General features: G+C 35.6%; 1 protein-coding gene across 1 annotated transcript in view; it reads left to right on the plus strand.

Moving 5' to 3' along the window:
- Nucleotides 1–25,000, plus strand: part of LOC135218737 (shootin-1-like) — a 56,059-nt gene that overhangs the window by 7,037 nt on the left and 24,022 nt on the right. Inside the window, exons 2-3 of the mRNA XM_064255187.1 lie at nt 4,356–4,481; nt 5,599–5,745. Of these exons, the coding sequence (XP_064111257.1) occupies nt 4,356–4,481; nt 5,599–5,745 (273 nt within the window). The remainder of the gene's footprint in view (nt 1–4,355; nt 4,482–5,598; nt 5,746–25,000) is intronic.

The raw sequence follows: 25,000 nt of genomic DNA on the forward strand, positions 1-25,000 counted from the left end.
CTACATCTTCAATACACCATAAATACAAACTCTACATTTCTAGCACACAGCCAGTTATACCTGTCAATGCTCGATGACCAGCACGTACAGAATTTCGATTTAAAGTAAATTTCAGCAGATGGAAGGAAGGGAGGCCTCTCTCTCTCTCTCACTCTCGAAAGGGAAAGAGAATTTTTCAGACACGAGCTGACCTCTCAATTACGAGTTTCCTACGCGAACGAAAATTGAGGATGCAACATTTTTTCCTTTCTTTTTCTGGCCTGTACTAAGGAACGGAGGAGGCTTAGCCGATTGGAATGGGACAGTCGAATCATACTATGTACAGATATATATATATATATATATATATATATATATATATATATATATATATATATATTTATATATATATATATATATATATATATATATATATATATATATATATATATATATATATATATATATATGAGTGTGTGTATGTATGTATGTTTGTGTTTTGTTTGTATAAAAGTGTATATATATATATATATATATATATATATATATATATATATATATATATATATATATACATACATCCATACAACCACATACTATAAACATACAGAATGACACATACATATGATATATGTCACAACAATTAGAATGAGATATTTCTACAAGACCTGAGGTAAAATACAGATCACATAAATAATCAAGTGAAAAATGTCTGACACTATATACCAAAGATACCTGGCCACCCAATGACAAAAAAAAAAAAAATCAGCAACACCAACAAATGCTAAAACACGAGTCAACGGCTGTCTAGAGAATCAGAAACAAGGAAAAGGAAAAGATAAAAGGACGAGCATTGGAAAAGAGAGAGGACGAGAGAGAGAGGAGCGAGAGGAGAGAGAGAGACGAGGAAGAATTGAGAGAGAGGACGGAGATAGCGAAAAAAAAAAATTCTACATACAATATCTATATATATATTATAATATAATTAATATATATATTCTATTATATATATATTAGTATATATATATATCTTTGTATGTGTGTGTGTGTGCGTGTGTGTATGTATATACATACATTATGACTATATATTAGTATATATTATAGATAGAATATATATTAGATATATAGATATATAATGATAGATATATAGCTATTGATATATCTATATATAGATATTTTAATATATATATATAGTATATATTATATATTATATATATATGATATATATAGTATGATATATATATATAAGATATATAATATAATAGATATCATAATATATCTATATATATACATGATATATATATATATATATATCTATCATATATATATATATTCATATATATATATATATATATCTATATCCCCATCCCCAGCGGGAATATCATGAGAGCATAATTATTGTCGAGTGAATACTCGGGAACCGCAGGCCCTCAATCCACGACAGGATGCAGCTCTCTCTCTCTCTCCTCTCTCTCTCTCTCTCTCTCTCTCTCTCAATCCCTCCCTCCTCTCTCTCCTCTCTCTCTCCCTTCTTGAGAGCCAAGTGTTTCTTTTGCCACGTAGTTTCTTTTCCCTCCCATCCTGGATCATCACTATCATCAGATGAAGCAGCGTCACTTGATGCAGTTGCATAGTAGTGATGATAAACACAAAATGGAATGATGTTTCATATCACACTCTTTCGTTATGATTCTGTACCACAAGACCTAAAATACCAGAAGAACAGAGAGCCTAGGCCTACCTTCATATCAGGACTGACATGAATATTTTCCACCTCTCGCATCTTCAAGTGCGACCCAACGCCCATTACGCAATGGCTACAGTCACCAGGAAAAGTTCCACTCCACTCCATCACACTTTGTATTCACACCAATGTCAGGGTGCGTTGAATCTGCGTGCGTCTTATCACCAGTATCACAACTATTTCCTCTTCCTTCGGTTAATAGTCACGAATCCTTCTTAGCAAGCGGAGAAACCATCATCATTTCATGGATACTGTCAGGTATGATATGAGTTTATATCTTTCGCTGCCGAATTACCGTTTGTGCTTTATAGTTTAATTTGTCCTTTTCTTGGTATAACTCTGAAGATGAAAAGTCCGTCATGATTTATGATCAGTTTCCTGTATATATTAATTGCGACAAAAATGGAATAGCTAATGACAATTTTATTTCATACACTCGTTAAAACCAATATATAGGAAGAGTCATCATTAAGTAAATGAAAATAATGGCAGTATGATGGGGTCCATACCTTTTCTCATTCGTGGGCAGTTGGGACAAAATACCCTCCAGAACTTCGAATGTTCAAATCTACTCATATGATAAAAACATAGCCTCGTGTTCCCTCACGGCTCAACATCTTCCAAAAATTGAATTCGGTCAAATTCCTACGGATAAAATCATCTTCAAAACTTACGCAAATCTGATTTCCATCTTCTCTCGAAACCTGATCATGTAAGAGACTTCACTCTTTCTCTGAAGACCAGTGACAAGGTACGATTTTTGGGTCCTAGTTTCTACCTATCCCGTTCTTTAGTGATCTGACTGCAGCCGACCCCTTGTAGTACTCACCCGTAGAGTAATCATGAAATAACTGTGGAGGTGAATATCTAGAGGCCTCATAACATAGTACTTCCTCTTCTGAATGAATTTGCCGATGAAACTGCTTTGGGATTGAGTCGTCCTTTTGGCACTGTATCGTCTCTTGACTATTATTCATCTTTGAGCCGCACCAGTACCTTACCCAAAAAGGCATTTACCAACATTCTTGTACAATGAGTTCCCGAGGAAGTAGTATCTATCATTTTCTCTTGGGAGTCTACACCTGCACGGTTTGTACCTTAGAACACATTCAACTTGAGGCTTACAGCACACCTGTACAGTCTGTTCCACAGAAGGTATTTACCTTTTAACCTAAATAGCACACTTGAACAAATTGTTCCCGAAGGATGACCTCTCTAATCCCACCAAACATTATCCTACTGCTCTTGTTTGTATTGTAACTCCAACCTTTCACCATTATTTTTTTGTGCCCCAGTACTGGGGACTCCCCTCATTTCGAGAAGTGTCTTCACAAACTGTTTTTAATATAAAAGAGTTAATTGAAAAGTTTTGTTTAATTAACGATTTCGCTTTTACCTCGAATTTGAACCCACTTCAACTTTGTCATAGATTGCTGATGTCTGCATCTTTCACTTCGGGCTTGCTTGAGAGAAAGAGAGATAGAGAGAGAGAGAGAGAGAGAGAGAGAGAGAGAGAGAGAGAGAGAGAGAGAGAGAGAGAGTCCTTAGATAAGAGCGTGTTATTTGAATGAATTAAGAATCAAATACAAAAGGAACACACTTAACACGCCATGAAAACAGGCGTTTTTTTACTTAGCTCCACTTTCCAAGAAAAGAGAGAAGAATCATTTAATCATTACATAGGAGCAAAAATCTATGGGATAACGAGAGAAGTGTCAACCCATTCCACTTGGCCATGAGAGAACAGGAGAGAATGTTGTACTGGGCGGGGTGGTAAGCTCCTATGTAATGATTATTCTTCTCTCTTTTCTTGGAAAGTGGAGCTAAGTAAAAACCACCTATTTTCATGGCGTGTTAAGTGTGTTCCTTTTGTATCTGATTCTTAATTCATTCAAATTACACGCTCTTTTCTAAGAACTCTCTCTCTCTCTCTCTCTCTCTCTCTCTCTCTCTCTCTCTCTCTCTCTCTCAAGCAAGCCCGAAGTGACAGCCATGAAAGATGCAGACATCAGCAATCTATGACAAAGTTGAAGTGGGTTCAAATTCGAGGTAAAAGCGAAATTGGTAATTAAACAGAAAACTTTTCAATTAACTCTTTTATATTAAAAACATTCTTACACAAACTGCAATATCAAGTAATATACATCACAAAGGGAAGAACTAAGTTAACGTTCTCGGTAGTTTATGAGATGATAGCAGCAGTAATAATAATGAATAATATGCAATGACACGTATAATTCGCTTATAACTCTCCAGATTGAGATAAGGCTCAGTCTTCGATAAGTTAACAGCCACTCATGGAATTTATAGATCGCATAACACCTGACGTTGTTTTTAAAGGTTTTACTGCGGCTGTAACAGCATCTGAAGCAATAGTCGATGGAAAATAAAAGGAGGTAACTGGAAATGCAAATTAACTATACTTGTTGCATTAATTGACGCTTGTGGTGACATTTAGCATCAACTGGAGATGCCATTTTTGCAGAAAAGACGCGATACCGGCTCAACACCACGAGTCTTTTCAGGTACCGAAGACCCTCGCTTAAATGGAGTGAAAATTCTATTGGAGATGTATTGGATAAATCTTGACGGTTGGCAGAGCATGAAATATAAAAATAAATATATTCCACAGATCTGTATCCGTTGAAATGTTCTCCTCGAAGGCAATTCAAGCCGAGCGAGAAGAATTCTGGGTTTAAAGACGTCCACGAAAACCTTCCCACTCCTGTCATCACAGAGAAGCAATACACAGGTGATGGTAAATTGATACATCCAGATTTGGAGTATCTGGAGCGAACGATACCTGGGGCAAACAGTCAAAATATGATGTTGATGAAACTGATTATTTTCTATTTATGAAGGAAAATGCTTCGCTCTGTCACAGAAAAATGAAAATCCCCTACAAAGCACAAATACAAAATGATTTAAGATTCGTAATCCGATCACAAAGACTCTTTTGACAACGCATTAACTAAAACTTATACTTTGATACATAGAAGAACAAATGGAAAATTGAGCAGCTTATCGAATGCATACTTATATTATTTTGAAAAAGTTTAAATTCTAATTCCATTTTTTTTATGCAAAACATTAAAATACAATGGAATATGAATTACTGCTTCTGCCCCTCAACCACCAAATTCTGTAAACTTCTTCCTTGAGGTTGTGGAACCACTGACTAACTGATTCATCAGAACCTTACACTGAGATTGATGAATCAAAGACCATCTACGTCCAAAAAAGTTAACATGAGAATTTGACTCTTAATAAATAGTTTTCATTATCTAGTGATCATCGACTCGATTACTTACACGTATGATGATCACTTACAAGATTTGGGTGAGACTGAGAGCCTGTTAACACGGGAAATCACAAATAACTTTTTATAACAAAAGTCAATTTATTAAACAGAAATGAAGAATCACTAGATTAAGAAAGTGAACCCGGAATTAGAATAGAATATAGAATTAAGGGAAAAGACCAAGCACAAGGACCTATGAGCTCAATTAGCATTGCAACGAAAATTGACAGTAAAAAGTATTGAAAGGTGTATCAGGAGGAAAATCCCGCAAGTTGCATTATGAATCAACTTTTGGGAGAGGACGGAAAGTAAGATGGAAGAAAGAGAACATGAACGGAGCTACTGTAAAAGGAATGATAGGGGTCGCAGCTAAGGGGAGAAGGAAGGCTGCAAAGACCTCCACGTAATGCCTACAGTTCATTGCAAGAGGTATTCTGATGGCACTAGCCCCCTTCGGGAAATGTATTATTGCAGGGGCAACCAAGCTCTCATTATTGAGCGTCAGAGTTGGTTGGAGAGGCCACCGGTACACACCAGGCATTATCTTCCAGTTAACACCTTGGCAATGGAGCAGCGCCCTTCGGCAAGAGCTCGGGCAGGAATGAGGTCATGGGTCAAGGGTCACCTCAAATCAATCAAGCAGTTTCACTGAAAGGTTTGAATTTGCTGGACCTCAAGATGAAGCGCGTCACGTGTGGGCATGATGCCTTGGGCATAAGAGGTACTTTATCTCCCAAGGAGAGATATTATGGAAAATTCTAAAACTATATCAGGTCAGGCCTCTCACTACCAGCTCCTCCTAAAAGTCTGCAACAAATCATATCTTTTGTAGTTCTTGTTACTACGCTCCTTCTCATTACTGCCAACAACTAGTACATTTGCGGTTTTGTGAAAATATTTTTCGATTTACTAAATCTGCCTAAAATACATAAAATGATCTAAAAATTTAAAGTTTACATATATGTATTTCATAAGATGAACATACAGCAATTGGCAACTGACACAGTGTAAAAACTCATCACTTTCGGTTATGAAACTCTTCAGCACTGATAAAATACAGTACAATTTTGAGCCCGAAGGATTAAAAACAAGGCGTGATTGGGCCTCCAGGTTACCTGGGACGCATTCTAAAATCTACGCTCAAATAGCACGGTGTTTCACCAACAAAAATTGAAATAAATACGCTATATTTAATTAGAAATAGTTTTTTTTTGCTGTTTAACATGCACAGTATTTATATTTTACATTTTCATTCTAATAAATAAATCATGAATATCCTATACTAAAATTCCTGTATCTTTAACTCAACGCAAAACAACTTTTTCAGACCTTTTAAGGCTTTTCCATAGGGCTTTCCTAAGCCCCCAAAAGAACAACAACAGCAAAAACAAGAAGAACAAGAACAAGAACGACAAAAACAACAAAGAAGTCTGTAGCTTATTCTCCGAGTAAACGAAAACACCTATAAGTTTCCGAGATTGAACATATAAGCTGCTATGATTACACAATTACGTAAAAATAATAATATTAATAATAGCTCTTCCACTAAAGTGTATGAAGGAAGTGTGTTTCTGCTTCGATGATATCTTATATCATACTACCCATTCATCCAGAAGATCTTGACTAGGAAAAACTACCAAAGAGAAATTTTATTTACCGAATGCAAAACTTAACCTAATTCTGGAATCCAGAACAAAACCGGAAGCAGACACCACCACTTGACATGAAGCAGCCCATTTGAAAAACTCATGCAAGAAAGGAAAGCGAACAAGTACTTGTATCGAGCCTTTGTTTACTCAAGTTCCTCAGGACAAGGAGGCTAAACAATAGCATTACACTAGTTAATTACATAGCAAGGAATTAGTGGCGGTGAAAATGCTTTGTTTACATCAAAATTCATTCTCCGAATTCTATTATGAATACTGCATTTAGGCTGAAGATACAAAGCATTCCTTTTGTGGTTTGCGCACACACAAATGTTTTCACTGTAAGAGAATATTATTGCTTATTTGAATACGAATATCTTTATGTTGTTGATGAGTTTGTTTTCAACTTCAGAGAGGGTCACTAATTATTAAAATCTCTTAAGAATCTCATCCAAAATGAAAAAATGATATCGACAATGAGTTGAGATGACCGTTGTAGAGCAAGTTTGCAAAAAAAAAAAAAAATAAAAGAAAATAAAAAACAATGACTTAGTTGTTTATTACCTGTCAAAACAGATTTAAGAAATGTTATATTACTTTTCAAAAAGGTACTGCAGTTCAGGCTGTCAATGAAATCAAATGATTCGGAATTACAGGAAGATTCTGCCGAAAGGAAAGTAAAAACCGGGTACTAAACAAGGTGCCCGTGAAAGGAAGGGCAAATGCATAAGTAGAGGAAACCCGCTTACCGTGCAAACAAAAGCAAGAGTAGAGCTAAATCCTAACGCGGGGTCTTCCATTTCAGTTGAACAACGATCCCATCAAAGTTTACTGCTCTTTAACACTGCCGAAAAAATGGATGACAGAATAATCCCGAACGTAACACGAACTCAAGGGTTCTCCCTCGACTTGTAAAGCATATTGGATGCACCACCCGGTCGTTCATAAGAAGATTACACGAGCGCTTCGCAAAAAGCTACAGAACACGGCGATATCTCTATAGGATGCTGTTCTCAGCTGTAAGGCACCACTCGCTACATTGGAATCATGCCTTTAGTGAAAAGGATTTGAAGATTACGGTTCGGCTCTGTGCAGGGAACAAGAGTCAGGTGAGTCACACGGACGGAAGATGGAGGATACACAAAATACCCCGAACCACATGTGATTATTCGACGTCGTCCTTTCCACGCGCAATTATATTCGGGATTTGCACGAGGAGTTCGTTATTAGACACGGGAGTAGTAGGGTCTGGGTATATTTGTATGGAAATGTTCCATTATCAATAAACTTCTTTTGATATTGGAGACAGAAGTGCCCAGAAAAAAATAATATACAATACTGGGCAAGCATCAAAGCAGAGTACCTTCGTATCAATGAAATTTGTACAAAAAGTGAGCGTAACGAAATATCTTTCTTCTATTCTGACAACCGATTTGACAACTTGAAACATCCATTTAGTGTTCTGTTAATCCCCTGACGTCATCCCAGAAATCTTGAGGATGATGTTGGCATCATCAGACTGGCAAGTCTGACCATTCAGGAAATATGGTCAAGGGAATATAACGACCTTTTGCCGTGGAGACATTTTGAGAAGGATTCCATCTCTCCCAAAAAAGACTTACTTCGACCAGGAAACCCAAGGAATGTATCTACAAATTTCCATCACGTTCAAGGTCCGCCGGTGCAGTGGTTAGTGTCGTGGTATGCCACTTAGATGCCGCAGGTTCGCATCTCCCCCAGGCTGATGAAAAATCACTGGTTCTCATCATGATCAGTTACTGATGCAGTGTGAGGTATGAGGTGGGAGGTGAAACCAACATTCTTCGGAAGCTTGAATTTCAAGTCGATGGCCCCTCTGGTGTGCTTGTTTCATGCGAATAGGTTGCATCCACTGAAATCATTCATATTAATAAATGATAATTCCGTCCCAATGTTATACAGGTATGGCCCTACCACCCATTTGGATTTCTCAGAGAGTGTACTAGATTTGCTACTTTCCACTGAGTGCTCTTGTTTCTCCTTGGTTAGGTGCGATTATAGTCTCCGTTTACTGTACAGAACTGGTTACTCTTTAGTTGCTTTTTTCAGCCATTCATGCAATTTATGATTGCAAAGTTGTGTTCTACTACTTCACTGAAGTTACCAACTTTTTGTTATTTGTTAACGCAACTTTGTTTCATTAACTATATGCATATCTTTTATACATTTAGCCAGTCTCCTTGAAGTATTGTATAACCCTCCATTAAATTTAACTACTCATATCTTACTAACCTATTAAATATTATACTTGTAGTCAATCGTGCAAATCTTAAGAAAACAAAGAAAAATCTATCACTTTAGAAAATTTCGAGTTGAACAAACTTACTTAGAACACGTTATTTATATATATGATATATATATATATATATATATATATATATAGAATATATATATATATATATATATATATATATATATATATATATATATATATCTTGATAAATTTTTTTTTTAAAGTGGCATTCATTTCGGCATGTTACAAGACGTACATATTTCAGCCCAAAACCACTGTTAAAAAAAGAAGAAGAAAAAAGTTGAAACACCGATGTTTAATCTTAGGGGCTCCTACCGGAAGCAGGGAGTTTCGAGTCGCGTGATTTTTCTCCAAGATCATGATGTCAAGTCACCAATAAAGGCAGGTTCACGATTCCCAATATCTCCTTTTTGTTTTGTGTATCGACCTACTTGAATCCCTAGAGCAATAAAAGAGAGAGAGAGAGAGAGAGAGAGAGAGAGAGAGAGAGTCACTACAGGCTTCGGTGAAGTTCCTCAAAGGTAGGTTTATTGGCCTCCGAGAAATCTACGTTTAGTCCCATGGTCTTCCAGTTCGTTTGGATTCTGTTTTTGGTCTACAGGGACTCGGTTTCCAGGACCCTCGGAGTGGTAATAGAAATCGAATACGTTCTGGAAGACTATAGAGAGAGAGAGAGAGAGAGAGAGAGAGAGAGAGAGAGAGAGAGAGATTAGATATTGTACGTTTGGAATTAAAGCAGTACTTGTCTTCTAAGATTTCCACTACAACGGTCAGGACGAACTTTGGTTGTCATTTTAGGGTAAAAATTAATTTTCATTAAAAATTGAGGCACGAAATTTAACTAATTGTTTTACGAGACAATGTGGAGTAGATAATACACACACACACACGCACTATATATATATATATATATATATATATATATATATATATATATATATTATATATATATATATACACACAGACACAGACACACACACACACACACACATATATATAGATATATATATATATATATATATATATATTATATATATATATATATATATAACTGAGTTGACCGTACTACAGTAATGCCTGATTACTGAAACATTCTTCAAAAATAGGACCGCGGATCCTTCCGTTACAAATGATTGGATTCTATGCCATGCACAGTGTAATGAATCCTCTCTGGGATCTTTCGATTTTTAATTCTATGCGTACGTGAAAAAATAAAAAATAATTTGAAATTTTGTTGAAGCATTCACTTAAAAAACCTTGTAGTCATTTTGGAGAACAGAGACTGCCAAATAAAAAAACAAAAAAAAATATAACCAATATAAAAGCGAATATAAAAACGAAAACCAATCAAGGACATGCACACTGCAAACAATGATTAAATTGGGTTCTTCTCTCTCTCTCTCTCTCTCTCTCTCTCTCTCTCTCTCTCTCTCTCTCTCTCTCTCTCTTCACTTCTACACATTCATACCTAACAAAAGAAACTGCGACTCTCGTTGATTTATTCAATTGGTCTCGTTCACGAAACTCGCGGGCCCTAACCAGCTTCTGGAGAGTAGTTTTGCGTCTTTCCTTTTGCTAGGTCTTGCATGACATCCTACACATTTGAACTTTGACATTTAAGACTTACATGTCGACGGGGTGCCTGGTCTCTCTCTCTCTCTCTCTCTCTCTCTCTCTCTCTCTCTGATGCAGCATCCTTCTCTCCGCTTCCTGTGACTGATAGGCAAAAGCCAGATACGCCTGTTGACGTGTGCGTGCGCGCGTTCCTCTGGAGTAAGGGATGAACACAGGTTCTAAAGCTTCGTGCATGTGTGCGTGTGTGTGTGTGTGTGTGTGTGTGTGTGCTTTCATCCTTATCTGCAAAGGATACTTACTTTTGTGCGCGCGTGTGCGTTAGTAAGTGATTATGTATCACGTACTCACGAGCTGTGCATTTTTAGTATTCATACTAGACTTGCGCTCTTCGCCATATTGATCTATATTTAACGCGGATGCCTTCGTCACACGACTTAGAGATCGTGCAACAAAAGAGTCTCTCTCTCTCTCTCTCTCTCTCTCTCTCTCTCTCTCTCTCTCTCTCTCTCTCTCTCTCTTAATCCAAAACATCGATGCCTGGCTTCGTGCACCTTGTTTTTTTTCGTTTTTTTCTTTTTCTCACTTGAGTGCGTTTTCTTAAAAACCTCGAAACACACATGCGTAAGCATTTGCGCACCAATTCCCTCTAAAACCGGTAACAGATGAGATACCACCTCTCTCTCTCTCGCTCTCTCTCTCTCTCTCTCTCTCTCTCTCTCCCTCAAACACACACATACACACACACATTTAATTGTATGCGCACTTATTATGTTTGTATATATGTAGCCGAAATGTCTTAGTGTACGTGTACATATATGGGTGCGTATGTATGCGTGTATAGAAATGTGCTATCACATTACATATGAATACGCTAAATATACATATTTTCGTCCCTTACAATTCCATTATCATCATCTGACAAGGAAAATGATACAGTCATAACCAAATGCTCGCAAATCATAATAATACATCGTATAAAAATAAAAACAAATATAAATAGAATTGATTTTTCTTATCTAAGACCTTTTCCTTGTGGCTGATCAAGAGAACGAAAACTAAAATCACAGAAAACAAAGAAGGCGAGTTGTCTGCCTTGAAAGGCGACCTGATCAAAATGTCTCTTCCAGCTCTTTTTCTTTCGAATTCTTCAATCTAAAATTCCAAGTTGAAAATAGCTGCAATGAGGCAGAATGCATACCTATAATAACCACTGTTGAGATTAAAACAACTTAATCAACTTTGATCATCAACGTCTCGTCAGGGATTTCACAAACAATGTTCTCAGGGATCTCGAAGTTCCTTGAAACGAGAGTCATTTGAATCTCAGAACTGTAACCTTTGTCGAGGACAAAAACCTGTATAAGTCACAGGAATGATTATATATGTCATTCAACTGTACAACACTACTCGATACTGAAATAGCCAGTAACAGTATGGCAACAACAGCAATAACGTCCATGTAAATAAATAAAACAACTGTTTGACACACGAGAACACACAAATCATAGCTTGAACGACACAATGCAGCTTGGGCTTTGGAGATTAAGAGATGATACAACTTTTATCCTGAAGAGGAAGTTCTGAAGAAATCCCTGTTTGAAGGTTAACTAAGAAAATATTTTGGGGGTAAAATGCAAACAATTCCAATGCTTCAACACCAGCTGCTGAACAACGAGAACAATGCCTTTGGAACACACGAATGCCTTTCGGTTTTGCGTGAAAATAGCACTTTTTGAAAAGACAAAGTGAAATGATACTTTGCTAAAAAAATTATCTAAAACTTCGTATTTTCAATATCAGAATCAGACTAGAAAGGTAACAAGACTGAGAGAGAGAGAGAGAGAGAGAGAGAGAGAGAGAGAGAGAGAGAGAGAGAGAGAGAGATAGTTTACAATAAAATTCAATGACCGAAGTCTTCTTTTAGATCGATTGTTTATCTGAAACTGAAATCTTCCGAGACAATGTCTTTTTCAGTGGCTGAACTCATCTGGGTTAATTATTTTTCAGTGGGTGAAATATTCCGGGTTAGTTCTTGTTCAGTGGGTGAAATATTCTGGGTCAGTTCTTGTTCAGTGGGTGAAATATTCTGGGTCAGCTCTTGTTCAATGGGTGAAATATTCTGGGTCAGTTCTTGTTCAGTGGGTGAAATATTCTAGGTTAGTTCTTGTTCAGTGGGTGAAATGTTCTGGGTCAGTTCTTGTTCAGTGGGTGAAATATTCTAGGTTAGTTCTTGTTCAATGGGTAAAATATTCTGGGTCAGTTCTTGTTCAGTGGGTGAAATGTTCTGGGTCAGTTCTTGTTCGGTGGGTGAAATAATCTGGGTCAGTTCTTTTTCAGTGGGTGACTTATTCTGGGTCAGTTCTTTTTCAGTGGGTGAAATATTCTGGGCTAATTTTTGTTCACTGGGTGAATTATTCTGGGACAGTTCTTGTTCAGTGGGTGAAATATTCTGGGTCGATTCTTGTTCAGTGGGAAAAATATTCTGGGTCAACTCCTTTCCAGTGGGTGAAATATTCTTCTGGGTCAATTTTCTCTCAGGTGGAGGATTCCTCTTTTGGGTCAATTCCTTTCCAATAGTTGAATAAACGAATAATTAATCGGAAGTAAATATTCCCCCAAGTCTATTCCGGAACTCATTCGAAAATTCCAACAGAATTTCGTGGAGGAAACATAAAAGATTTGGCGATTCGGAAAATAACTCAGCGGAACAATTCCTCTCTACGATATTTTTTTTTAACCTTCGTTCTTTAAAACTTGAAAACACTTTTTTAATAGAAACGCTACACGCAAAATGATTAAGCAATTAGGACTACTAAATTAAATCGTCCTTGAACAGCTATTTCCTCGTCCTTTATTTTTTTTCTAACCATTTTAGTATTTTTCCAAATTTTATCTTTTATGTTGCACAGAAAATTTCACCATCATCTTCTTCTTCTCCTTCTTCTTCTTTTTAAACTTTTTTTTTAGTTTTTTTTTTTTTTTTTAGCCATTTCAGTGTTTTTCCAATGTTTTATCTTTAAGGTTGCACAGAAAATTTCTCCTCCTCCTCCTCCTCCTCCTTCATCTTCTTCTTCTTCTTCTTCTTCTTCTTCTTCTTTTTCTTCTTCTTCTTTTTATTTTTTTCTTCTTCTTCTTCTTCTTCTTCTTACACTTTTTTTATATTTTTTTTGACTTTGAGGTAGATATCCGTAGAGGGCAATATTCCCTTCAGCTTATTTTCCCACACGAACAAAGAGATTTTGTTGGTTGTGGGTCTGCTGAAATAAACAAAATCAAACCATCAAACGAATAAATCAATTTCCATCCTTTAAAATAACCGGTAAGTCCCTTAGTCACATAGACTAACTTTACTACTTATAAGAAGAAAGTTAAAAAGCAAAAAAATATCTGGTAAATCAAAATAACGCAAAGGCGAACTCATCTAGGTACGTATGTAGGTATTCCCATTCGTTTCTGGTAAAAGAAAGCATCACCGACTCTCCCGGGAATCCTACTCGGAATGAAAGCATGTATGTATGTATCAGTGAGCCCAAGGGAGTTAACATCAAGGTCCAATTCATGTTCTGACTTCTTTTTCCAGATGGTGCACAACAGAGCAATCTTGGTAAAAGACTGAATCAAGGAGATAAATGAAAACTCTTAGCCTCCTCAACGCAACAGTCTAGAATGAATGATTTACAACTGTAAATCTGCAATCAGTGTACTGTTTAATTCAGTGCCCGTTTCTTTGCCTGTGTTAACGAATTGTGACTGCTTATCTTATTACATTTCATTTCAAATATCATGAATCTTGTTTTTCTTAGGATGATCGTCTGTCTTTCGCTTTCGTATGAAACCTGCCTTTTCCTTGTTTTATCCGGCCTGGGCTAGTTAAGAGTCGACAGGTTAGCCGTTCAACTGAAACACACCATGAAAATATAATGATAACGAACCGCGAAATACGGAACAGTACTTGGGGAAAATGCAACCAGCCAGTTTCCTGAAGGTTTCAGCAACAAAGGGCATCATTTAAAGTAAGCTCGTACCGGGGCGCCGTACAAACTGTCGATAGTCGTTTCGTTACCCATCGATTCGCTGGCTATGAGAGCCTTCTGCTAACAGCCATTTCTCGACCATGTTCAATATTTGCTTAAAGCGATTTCCGTTTATTTATTTCACGATCCACAGTTTTTGCCACATCGGAAAATGGCAACAGATCAAAACAGTATACTATTCCTGCTGGAGGTCTCTCCTGTAAACAGACTGCCCTGGCATATGTGGGTGCCGTTGACATTGACAGAGAAAGACTCATCCGGCATTTAAGAGACATTTTCTATCCCAAGGGGTCCACAACACTTTACAAGGCGCTGCTATCCGCATCAAATAAGGTGCATTACAAATCTTAAGCCACTGGCTCTTCCAATAACAGCCATGTCCATTTAGTGACGCTAGTTGCTACAAGTTAACCTCGACTCTCTCTCTCTCTCTCTCTCTCTCTCTCTCTCTCTCTCTCTCCTCTCTCTCTCTATATATATATATATATATATATATATATATATATATATATATATATATATATATTATATATACACACACACACACAAATACATATTATATTCATAGACACAGAGGGAGGGAGGGAGGGGGGATTCAATAAGATTCCATTATCGCTCCGAGTTCCCAACCACTCCCACCTTCCCCCCCCCTCCCTTATCCGGGCTACCACCCCCATCGGGGCGCATTATATGAAAACCTCCTGCAATGGAGACAAAATAGCTCCAGCTTCGGCGGCAGCAGCAGCAGTGGACAGGAGCGGCCGTTGCATTGCATAAACATCCATTGGCGGCGTTTCTGAGGAAGCCGGAGCAATGGGTTTATGGAAAAGAAAAAGAGATTTAAATGTTAACATTCTATTCACGGACGGAGGCGATATTCAGCGCGAATATAACGACGGCGATAAAAGGGAGACCATTATTGCAGATAAGCTGTCGCAGACCCGGAAGTTATGCAGAGATTAAAAAGATACGATAACGTTGTATGCTTTCATAAAACCGCCACTCCATTATGCTGTGGAACGTGTCTGAGACGAGGGGGAGGACTACCGAGGGGCGTTTCAATTTCTAGCAAGTCGCCTTCCTATAAGAACTAAACTAAATAAAAAATAATTTAAAATAATAAGAGACAACTATTCCTATTACATTTCGCTGAGCAGTAATAATAATGACTACGACGACTACCGCTCGCCATGAGCCTGGTTATTGCATTCAGCGTCATCATGGAAATGATCTGCTCTTGTAATTGAAATCTAATTATCCCCTCCATAATGAACGTATCTATCTATTTATTCCATTTCAACCATTTTCGCAGTAATACCAATGAAGGAAAAATTCGTGCACACATTTTCTACCCTAGTCAAAACAAACTAGGGCACGATAAACGGACGTTTTTTTTAGGCTTTTAAAAGTAGAGAAAAGAATTTCCGTTCATGTTTGTTTCATAAAATGGTCCCATATATATATATATATATATATATATATATATATATATATATATATATATATAATATATATATATATATATATATATATTATATATATATATATATATATATATATATATATATATATATATATATATTCGTATACATGAGAGAGAGAGAGAGAGAGAGAGAGAGAGACGACCGAGAGAAGAGATAGAGAGAGACGAGAGAGAGAGAGTGAGAGGAGGAGAGAGAGAGAGAACTATTTCCAGGTATTTTGTTCAAAGTTCAAGTTACACAATGCTGTTGACATTCCAACGAAAGGACAACATTCGGTCATGGGGAGAACAGCTGCCTCGAAGTAGGAGTCATGAAAGCCGTCACGTCCAGGTACAGGAAGCCTCACGAACAGAACCTACTTACTCCCTTCAGGCAACTTCAGGTAATGAGTTCTGAAGTGCTGCGAAAAGAGAGCTTGAAGTGCAAGGTAAAACAAAGGCAAGTTCGATACAAATACGTGTCAAATATTTAAAATCCTTCAGTAAAATCTATGGAAATTGTTCGGCTAAAGTATAAACGTCTCGTTTTTCCTCGCAAAAATTCACACTCTTAACCACATAACAAAACAAAGTATACAAGAACGTGTCTCGTGTGTTAAGGCAGTTCCTATCCTATTAAGAGAGAGATAATACCTGTAAAAAATGTATCTTTATATACTATCTGAGACAGGAGATCAACAGTGATGTCCTGAAGTACTAACATGTAATACGCAAGTTTACGATAATTAAAACGTCATCGTTAAGAGTCTACTTCATGTCGTCCTCTAAAGAAAAAAGTTATTTTTCTAGAGACTAACTGCTCATTCCATGACTTAACCAGTGTTCTTGATACCAGAAAGCAAATTAATAAGTTTGAATTATTTATGCAATCAAGGCAAAACTACAAATGAAGAGGCTGACTGAAATGCCATGGACTTTGATTTTAGTGCTTTCTTGGGATTCTGTTTCCTAATGTCAACACTCAAGTTTCACCGAAATATTATTTATTAGTATTAACAGCAATTTAACTTGAACATCATTTGTTACTCTATTTGTGTATAATAATATTGGGTACTAAAAGATATTTATAGTTTAATAGTAGTGAATAAAACAAGTATCAGAGTTTGTGGAAAAAAATTCACATACACGCATATATATATATATATGAATATGTAATATATATATATATATATATATATATCTATATTATATATATATATATGTATATATATACATATATATATATATGTATATATATATGTGTGTGTATCTAATATTAATATATATATTTATACTTCATTATATTACTTACTAATACATTATATATATCTAGTATATATATATATATAATATATATATATTATATATATACATACATACCATTACATACCATATCATAATACATACCAGTACATTACATATATACATAGGAAAAAAATTATGTAACCCAAAAGCCAACGCATCTAGACAGTGGAGTGCAAAATGATAACATGACATTGTTGCTAAACCAACTGGAAAAAAAAAAAACAGCTATTTCAGAGAGACTGTTGATCGTCGCCAGCAATAGGAAGAGGATCCCAACGTAAGAATGACAACATCGGAGTCCAGAGCCACGGACCGGGAGATCATCTCTGGATACTGCCCTCAAAAATATCCTTTTCCTTCTTTTTTTTTTTTTTTTTTTTTCCTCTCAATCTCTCTCTTCTCTCTCTCTCTCTCTTCTCTCTCTCTTCTCCTCTTCCTCTCGTACGGTCCCCGTCCCTACCTCACTCCCCACATGGGCCCTGCAAAAGGGAACGGCATAAGCGGCGGCGGCCCCTGGCAAATATCCGCTGATTTGCTTTATTGTTTTCCGATTAGTTATCTATATTTCCAGGCCGATTGAGCAGCAGGTTTCGCGAACGGGAAGAAGGCACACTGCACACACAATACTTCCTTTGCTAATGACTCGAAAATCGAAATGGATAAAATTAGGTGCAATCAAATTGCGTACTTGCGCAACGCGCTCACACGTACCCAACCACACAGAAAGACGCTCACACTCGCTAATAAATATATATATATATATATATATATATATATATATATATATATATATTATATATATATATATGTCTGTGTGTGTGAGTGTATATGATGTACATATGTATATTATAAATGTTCAATCTTTCTCCTCTACTGCACATTCTAGTTATTGTCCAAACGACAAACAAACTTCAAGCAAAGGAACAGGAAACTGGAAGGGAATGTGCCAAATGCTGCTGATAAAGAAAATCCAGTAAACAGTAAATATGATTACAATCTCCAACACACAAACAACGTATCAAATGTAATGGTATCTGTTAGAGAACACTACTGAAGAAAACAGCTTCAGTTCTGATTTGTCTAAATTCTCTTTGATAAACCGGTAATGATAATATTTCTCACGTACAAACGTTTGAATGATACTTATACTTTAAGCCTATTTTTCTAGAGCGACTCGATTCGTGTTAAAATTCTTAAAATTAATTAATAAAATTTACCACAGGGAAAGTCTTCGTACAAAGTTTATCTGACTACAATTCAAAGTTAAATAAAGCGCCTCTACTTGGCTACTTGGGCCTTCCCGATAATATAAGTCAGATGTCATCGATTCCTATAGCCGATAAAGACTTAATATGAGTATCACACAAACCGACCCTCGAATTGTCCCAGAATTGCTTTTATCTTTTTAAATTCCTGTCGAATCCCCCCCGCCGAATATACTTTTTTGTGCCTCAAGATCCTCTTGATTCACTTACTTAGAGAAAAATATTTGTTATCTAGGCCATAAGTACAGCATACGACCTTTACCATCGTCTGACTGATATAAAAAGTCAAGGTACGTATAGGGTTTCGACAGAGAAAAGCCAACTCTTTTTCTCTCTCTCTCTCTCTCTCTAATATATATGTATATATATATATATATATATATATATATATATATATATTATCTATATATATCGTATATATATATTAAATATTTATATATATATATATATATATATAGTATATATTATATAATTATATTATATTATATATTATATATATTATATATATTATAATATATATATATATAATATATATATATATATATTACATAATATACAGCGGAGCCATCGCTCTGTCTGTTTCTATACACATTGTAGAATAATAATCAGATTTCATAAAAAAATAAAGAGAAAGAGAAAGAGAGATATGGCTCTGCTGTATGTGTTGGTAGTGGTGAATATATTATATATATAATATATAATATATATATTAGAATGATATATATATAATAATATATGGCTCTGACTGTATGTGTGAGTAGTGAATTTTATCTATATATTATATATATATATATATATATAGATATATATATATATATATATATATATATATCTATACGTTCAATAACAATCATCTTTCAAAATGAATACACCAGACTAAACTCATATATTGTGTATACCACTGTTCATTTATTTCCAATACTTCGTATGTAGTGACAGGAGGAGTGCTGCAACCTCACCGCCCATGAAAATAAAAATAAAAAAAAAGCAAGCAAAAGCGTGGCTACCACCAGATGTCAATTACTTCTACGACAAAGGGGAAAAATGAAAACACGTACTCGAGTGTGATTTCATTGTTGATGGGGTGGGGGGTTTTGGGTCGGGGGGGGGGGGAGAGAGAGTTGTCGACAGTAAAAGGCTTCCACGTCCTGTAATAAAAGACGCGACACATTCTCTTTTGCGTGATATCAGGAGTGGAAGACAGAATGCCATGAGGGAAGGCGACAAAAACATCGGAAAATTACACCATTAAAGCTTTCTTCATCTGAGTCTTCTCTTCGCAGGTCCCAACAATACTTCTCTAATGTCTCTCTCTCTCTCTCTCTCTCTCTCTCTCTCTCTCATTTTTATACTTTTTTTTTTTTACCTTGACTACAGCTTTCCGTTACCTTTTGTATACACCTTTACACCTTTTCTTATCCTTAGCGGCGCGAGCGCGTGTATATACGTGTGTGTGAGAGAGAGAGAGAGAGAAATTACGTATGAATTAATATATATTTACTGAATGTTACGAGAGAGAGAGAGAGAGAGAGAAAGAGAGAATCAGGTATGAACTATTACAATCACTTACTGAATGTTACGAGAGAGAGAGAGAGAGAGAGAGAGAGAGAGAGAGAGAGAGAGAGAGAGAGAGAGAGAATGTTCCTGTGCACCGCGTGGATGTACTGTATGTGCCGAGTATCCGTATTTTATTAATATGCAAGAGCAGATCTTTTCGATTTTGTGTTCCATAACGTGGCGGAGTTGCCTGAAGAATTGAAATGAACGTGATAAGGGCAAAGGTCGACCGCTGCAAAGGAAGAAGCTATTCCGGTCTCAAGGGGAAGTGTAAAAACTGTGGAAAAAGGGGGCAAAATAAAAGGAAAAAGTACACAGGAAAAAGGGGTGAAAAGAGTCGGTACGCAACGGGGGGAAAGAGGCCAAAAATCCTCTGGTGAACGGAAAAAAAAAAAAAAAAAAAATTCTGCGCTGTCTGATTTTACGAGAGATGTTCTATTCAATATAAGATTTTAGTCGAACGCTTCTTAGTGTTATTAAAGGGAAACATTTTTGTTGGTAGTCTGCTGAACGAGTCTTGCATGTGCGTATACGTAATGAGTAATAACGATAAGAGCAACAGCTGCTGATTTTCTTGTCATCATAAACAATAGCCTTATCATCTGCACAAATTCTGGGGCTGTAGATTTTTAGGTCATTTACACAAATGTTGAGACTGTAAGTCTTCATGTAGATTACACAAATTCTGAGGCTGTAGATCTTTGTCATCTAAACATATTCTAAGGCTGTAGATCTTTGTCATCTAAACAAATTCTAAGGCTGTAGATCTTCGTCATTTAAACAAACTCTGAGACTGTAGATCTCTGTCAATTAAACAAATTCTAAGGTTGTAGGTCTTTGTAATTTAAACAAATTCTGAGGCTGTATATATTTGTAATTTAAACAAATTCTGAGACTAGATCTTTGTCATTTAAATTCTAAGGTTGTAGATCTTTGTCATTTGAACAAATTCTGAGACTGTAGATCTTTGTCATTTAAATTCTGAGACTGTAGATCTTTGTCATTTAAACAAATTCTAAGGCTGTAGATCTTTGTACTTTAAACAAATTCTGAGACTGTAGATCTTTGTCATTTAAATTCTATGGCTGTAGATCTTTGTCATTTAAACAAATTCTGAGGCTGTAGATCTTTGTACTTTAAACAAATTCTGAGACTGTAGATCTTTGTCATTTAAATTCTATGGCTGTAGATCTTTGTCATTTAAACAAATTCTAAGGCTGTACATCTTTGTCATTTTAACAAATTCTGAGACTGTAGATATTTGTCATTTATACAAATTCTTAGGCTGTAGATCTTTGTCATTTAAACAAATTCTAAGGCTGTAGATCTTTGTCATTTAGAAAAATTCTGAGACTGTAGATCTTTCTCATTTAAACAAATTCTAAGGTTGTAGATCTTAGTCATTTAAACAAATTCTGAGGCTGTAGATCTTTGTACTTTAAACAAATTCTGAGACTGTAGACTTTGTCTTTTAAATTCTAAGGCTCGTAGAATCTTTGTCATTTTAAAACAAATTCTAAAGGGCTGTAGATCTTTGTCATTTAGGACAAATTCTGGACTTGTGTATCTTTGTCCATTTATACAATTCTTAGCTGTATGATCTTTGTCAAATTCGAAAAATTCTGAGACTGTAGATCCTTTGTCATTTTAAGCAGATTTTATGTTGTAATCTTGTCAAATTTAAACAATTCTGAGGCTGTAGAATCTTTGTTCATTTCAGAAAAATTCCTGAGACCTGTAGCTCGTTTGTCCATTTAAGCAAATTTTCTGAAGGCTTGTAGATCATTGTCCATTTAAAACAAATTCTGGCGGACTAAATCTTTGTCATTTAAATTCTAAGGCTGTATATCTTTGTCATTTAAAACAAATTCTGAGGCTGTAAAAAGATCTTGTCATTTAAACAATTCTGAACTGTAGATTTTTGTCAATTTTAAATTCCTAAGCTGTAAATCTTGTAATTTCAAACAAATTCTGAGACTGTAGATCCTTGGTCATTTAAATTCTAAGGCTGTAGATTTCTTTGTCAAATTTCAACACTTCTAAGGCTGATATCTTTGTCATTTTATACAAATTTCTGAGACTGGATCTTTTTTCATTTCAAAACTTAAAGTTCTGAAGGACTGTATATCTTTGCATTTAAAACAAATTCTAAGGCTTTGTAGTTAACTGTCATTTAGCAAAAATTCTTTGAGACTGTTACATTTCTTTCTCTTTAAAATTTTAACAAATTCTGAGACTGAGATCTTTGTGTTTTCATTTAAAATTCTTAAGGCTGTAGATCTTTGTCATTTAAACAAATTCTAAGGTTGAAGATCTTAGTCATTTAAACAAATTTTCTTGAGGCTGTAGATCTTTGATTTAAAACAAAATTCTGAGCTGTAGATCTTTGTCTTTTTAAATTCTAAAGGTGTTAGATCTTTGTCATTTAAACAAATTCTAAGGCTGTATCTTTGTCATTTAGACAAATTCTGAGACTGTAGATCTTTGAATTATACAAATTTTAGGCTTTAGATCTTTGTCATTCAGAAAAACTGGAGAAGGTAGATCTTTGTCATTAAGAAAATTTTAAGGTTGTGATCTTTGTCATTTAAAGAAATTCTGAGGCTGTAATCTTTGCATTTAGAAAAAATCTGAGCTGTAGATCTTGTCATTTAAAACAAATTCGAGGCTGTGATCTTGTCATTTAAACAAATTCTGCGCAGATTCTTTGTCATTTAAATTCTAAGGCTGTATATCTTTGTCATTTTTAAACAAATTCTGAGGCCTGTAGATCTTTTTCATTCAAAAAACAAATGAGACTGTAGATTTTTGGCATTTAAATTCTAAGGCTGTAAATCCTTTGTCATTTCAACAAATTCTGAGATGTTAGATTTGTTTTCATTTAAATTCTTAAGGCTGTTAGATCTTTGTTCATTTCAAAAAATTCTAAGGCTGTAGATCTTTGTCATTTATACCAAATTCGAGGACTGGGATCTTTTTATTCAAACAAATTCTGAGACTGTAGATCTTTGTCATTTAAATTCTAAGGATGTAGATCTTTGTCATTTAAACAAATTCTGAGACTGTAGATCTTTGTCATTTAAATTCTAATGCTGAAGATCTTTGTCCTTTCAACAAATTCTAAGGCTGTAGATCTTTGTCATTGTCATTTAAACAAATTCTAAGGCTGTAGATCTTTGTCATTTATACAAATTCTGAGACTGTAGATCTTTGTCATTTAAACAAATTCTGAGACTGTAGATCTTTGTCATTTAAATTCTAAGGCTGTAGATCTTTGTCATTTAAACAAATTCTAAGGCTGTATATCTTTGTCATTTAAACAAATTCCGAGACTGTAGATCTTTGTCATTTAAATTCTAAGGCTGTAGATCTTTGTCATTTAAACAAATTCTAAGGCTGTATATCTATGTCATTTAAACAAATTCTGAGACTGTAGGTCTTTGTCATTTAAACAAATTCTAAGGCTGTACATCTTTGTCATTTAAACAAATTCTGAGATTGTGGATGTTTGTTATTTAAACAAATTCTGAGACTGTAGATCTTTGTCATTTAAACAAATTCTGAGACTGTAGATCTTTGTCATTTAAACAAATTCTAAGGTTGTAGATCTTTGTCATTTAAAAAATTCGGAGGCTGTAGATCTTTGTCATTTAAAAAAATTCTGAGGCTGTAGATCTTTGTCATTTAAACAAACTCCGAGGCTGTAGATCTTTGTCATTTAAACAAATTCCGAGACTGTAGATCTTCAATTGACACATTCCCTAACCGCCTCTTCAGCAGAGGCAGAGCCCTAAACACTAGGAGGCGCTACCTAATGATTGACGTGAGACCCAAATTTCATTAAAAAATTTACTTACCACTTCCCTGTTTTCTCATAAAATTCATGAAAGAGATAATTTGACAATAATGTGATGTTCACGCTTTCATCAAGAACGGATTCGATTAGTTCAACGAAATAAAAAATACACAAAAGCAAAAGAAAGGTTACACTTTTGCACAAAACCGGCATCTACTGATCAGCGCCAGCCTCATCCACAACCTTCATTCTGACTTCAAAAATGACGAATTGTTATTCGGGAGGCTGTTCCATAACTTGGCCCTCCAGTGGATGAACGATTTTGGAAATTGGAGAATACAGCAAATCGTGATTCGGAGACAGAGTAGCGGTGTTGTACTCGATCTGAATACCGATCAAGCCCTACAAATACCAATATGCTAAAGCTAAAAATCTTTTTATACGTGTTGAAAACATTGTACTGATATTGATGCATATATTCTTCAGTGATTGAACAAGTTGAGATCATGAACTATTTCCATACATTTTCTTCATCTGCCGTTCATCTTTTAAATGGGCACGACTAGAATAAGCATAAAAAAGACAAACTGCTTAAATTTCTCTAATAAGATCATTCTCTATTTCCATCTATTTTCTTCATCTTAAGTTCATCTTTTAAATGAACACGGGTAGAATCAACATCAGAAAGCATCTAATATTAAAGAAACGAAAAAGTATCTAGATGAACCCTGTCAGTGTCCACGTGTACAAGTCTCATAAATTTTTCAGTAACGCTAAACAATGGCTTTTAAAGTACATTGTGATAGATGACTGTCGATTAAACACACTACTGTACCTCCATAAAAATAATAAAATTGATGCTGGAATTCCTGTGATTAATAAAATCGAACGTCCAGCGCTGGAAACATAAGTTTAAGGAGAGAGAGAGAGAGAGAGAGAGAGAGAGAGGTGTGTGCATGCGATCCTTCAGCTAAGCTCCCGATTGAAGGGACACGCTTCACATTCCTTGGAGAAATCTCCCAGCTTTTTAACCAAATTGACAA

The sequence above is a fragment of the Macrobrachium nipponense genome, chromosome 1 (genome assembly GCF_015104395.2).
Source record: "Macrobrachium nipponense isolate FS-2020 chromosome 1, ASM1510439v2, whole genome shotgun sequence".
NCBI classification, from domain to species: Eukaryota; Metazoa; Arthropoda; class Malacostraca; order Decapoda; family Palaemonidae; genus Macrobrachium; species Macrobrachium nipponense.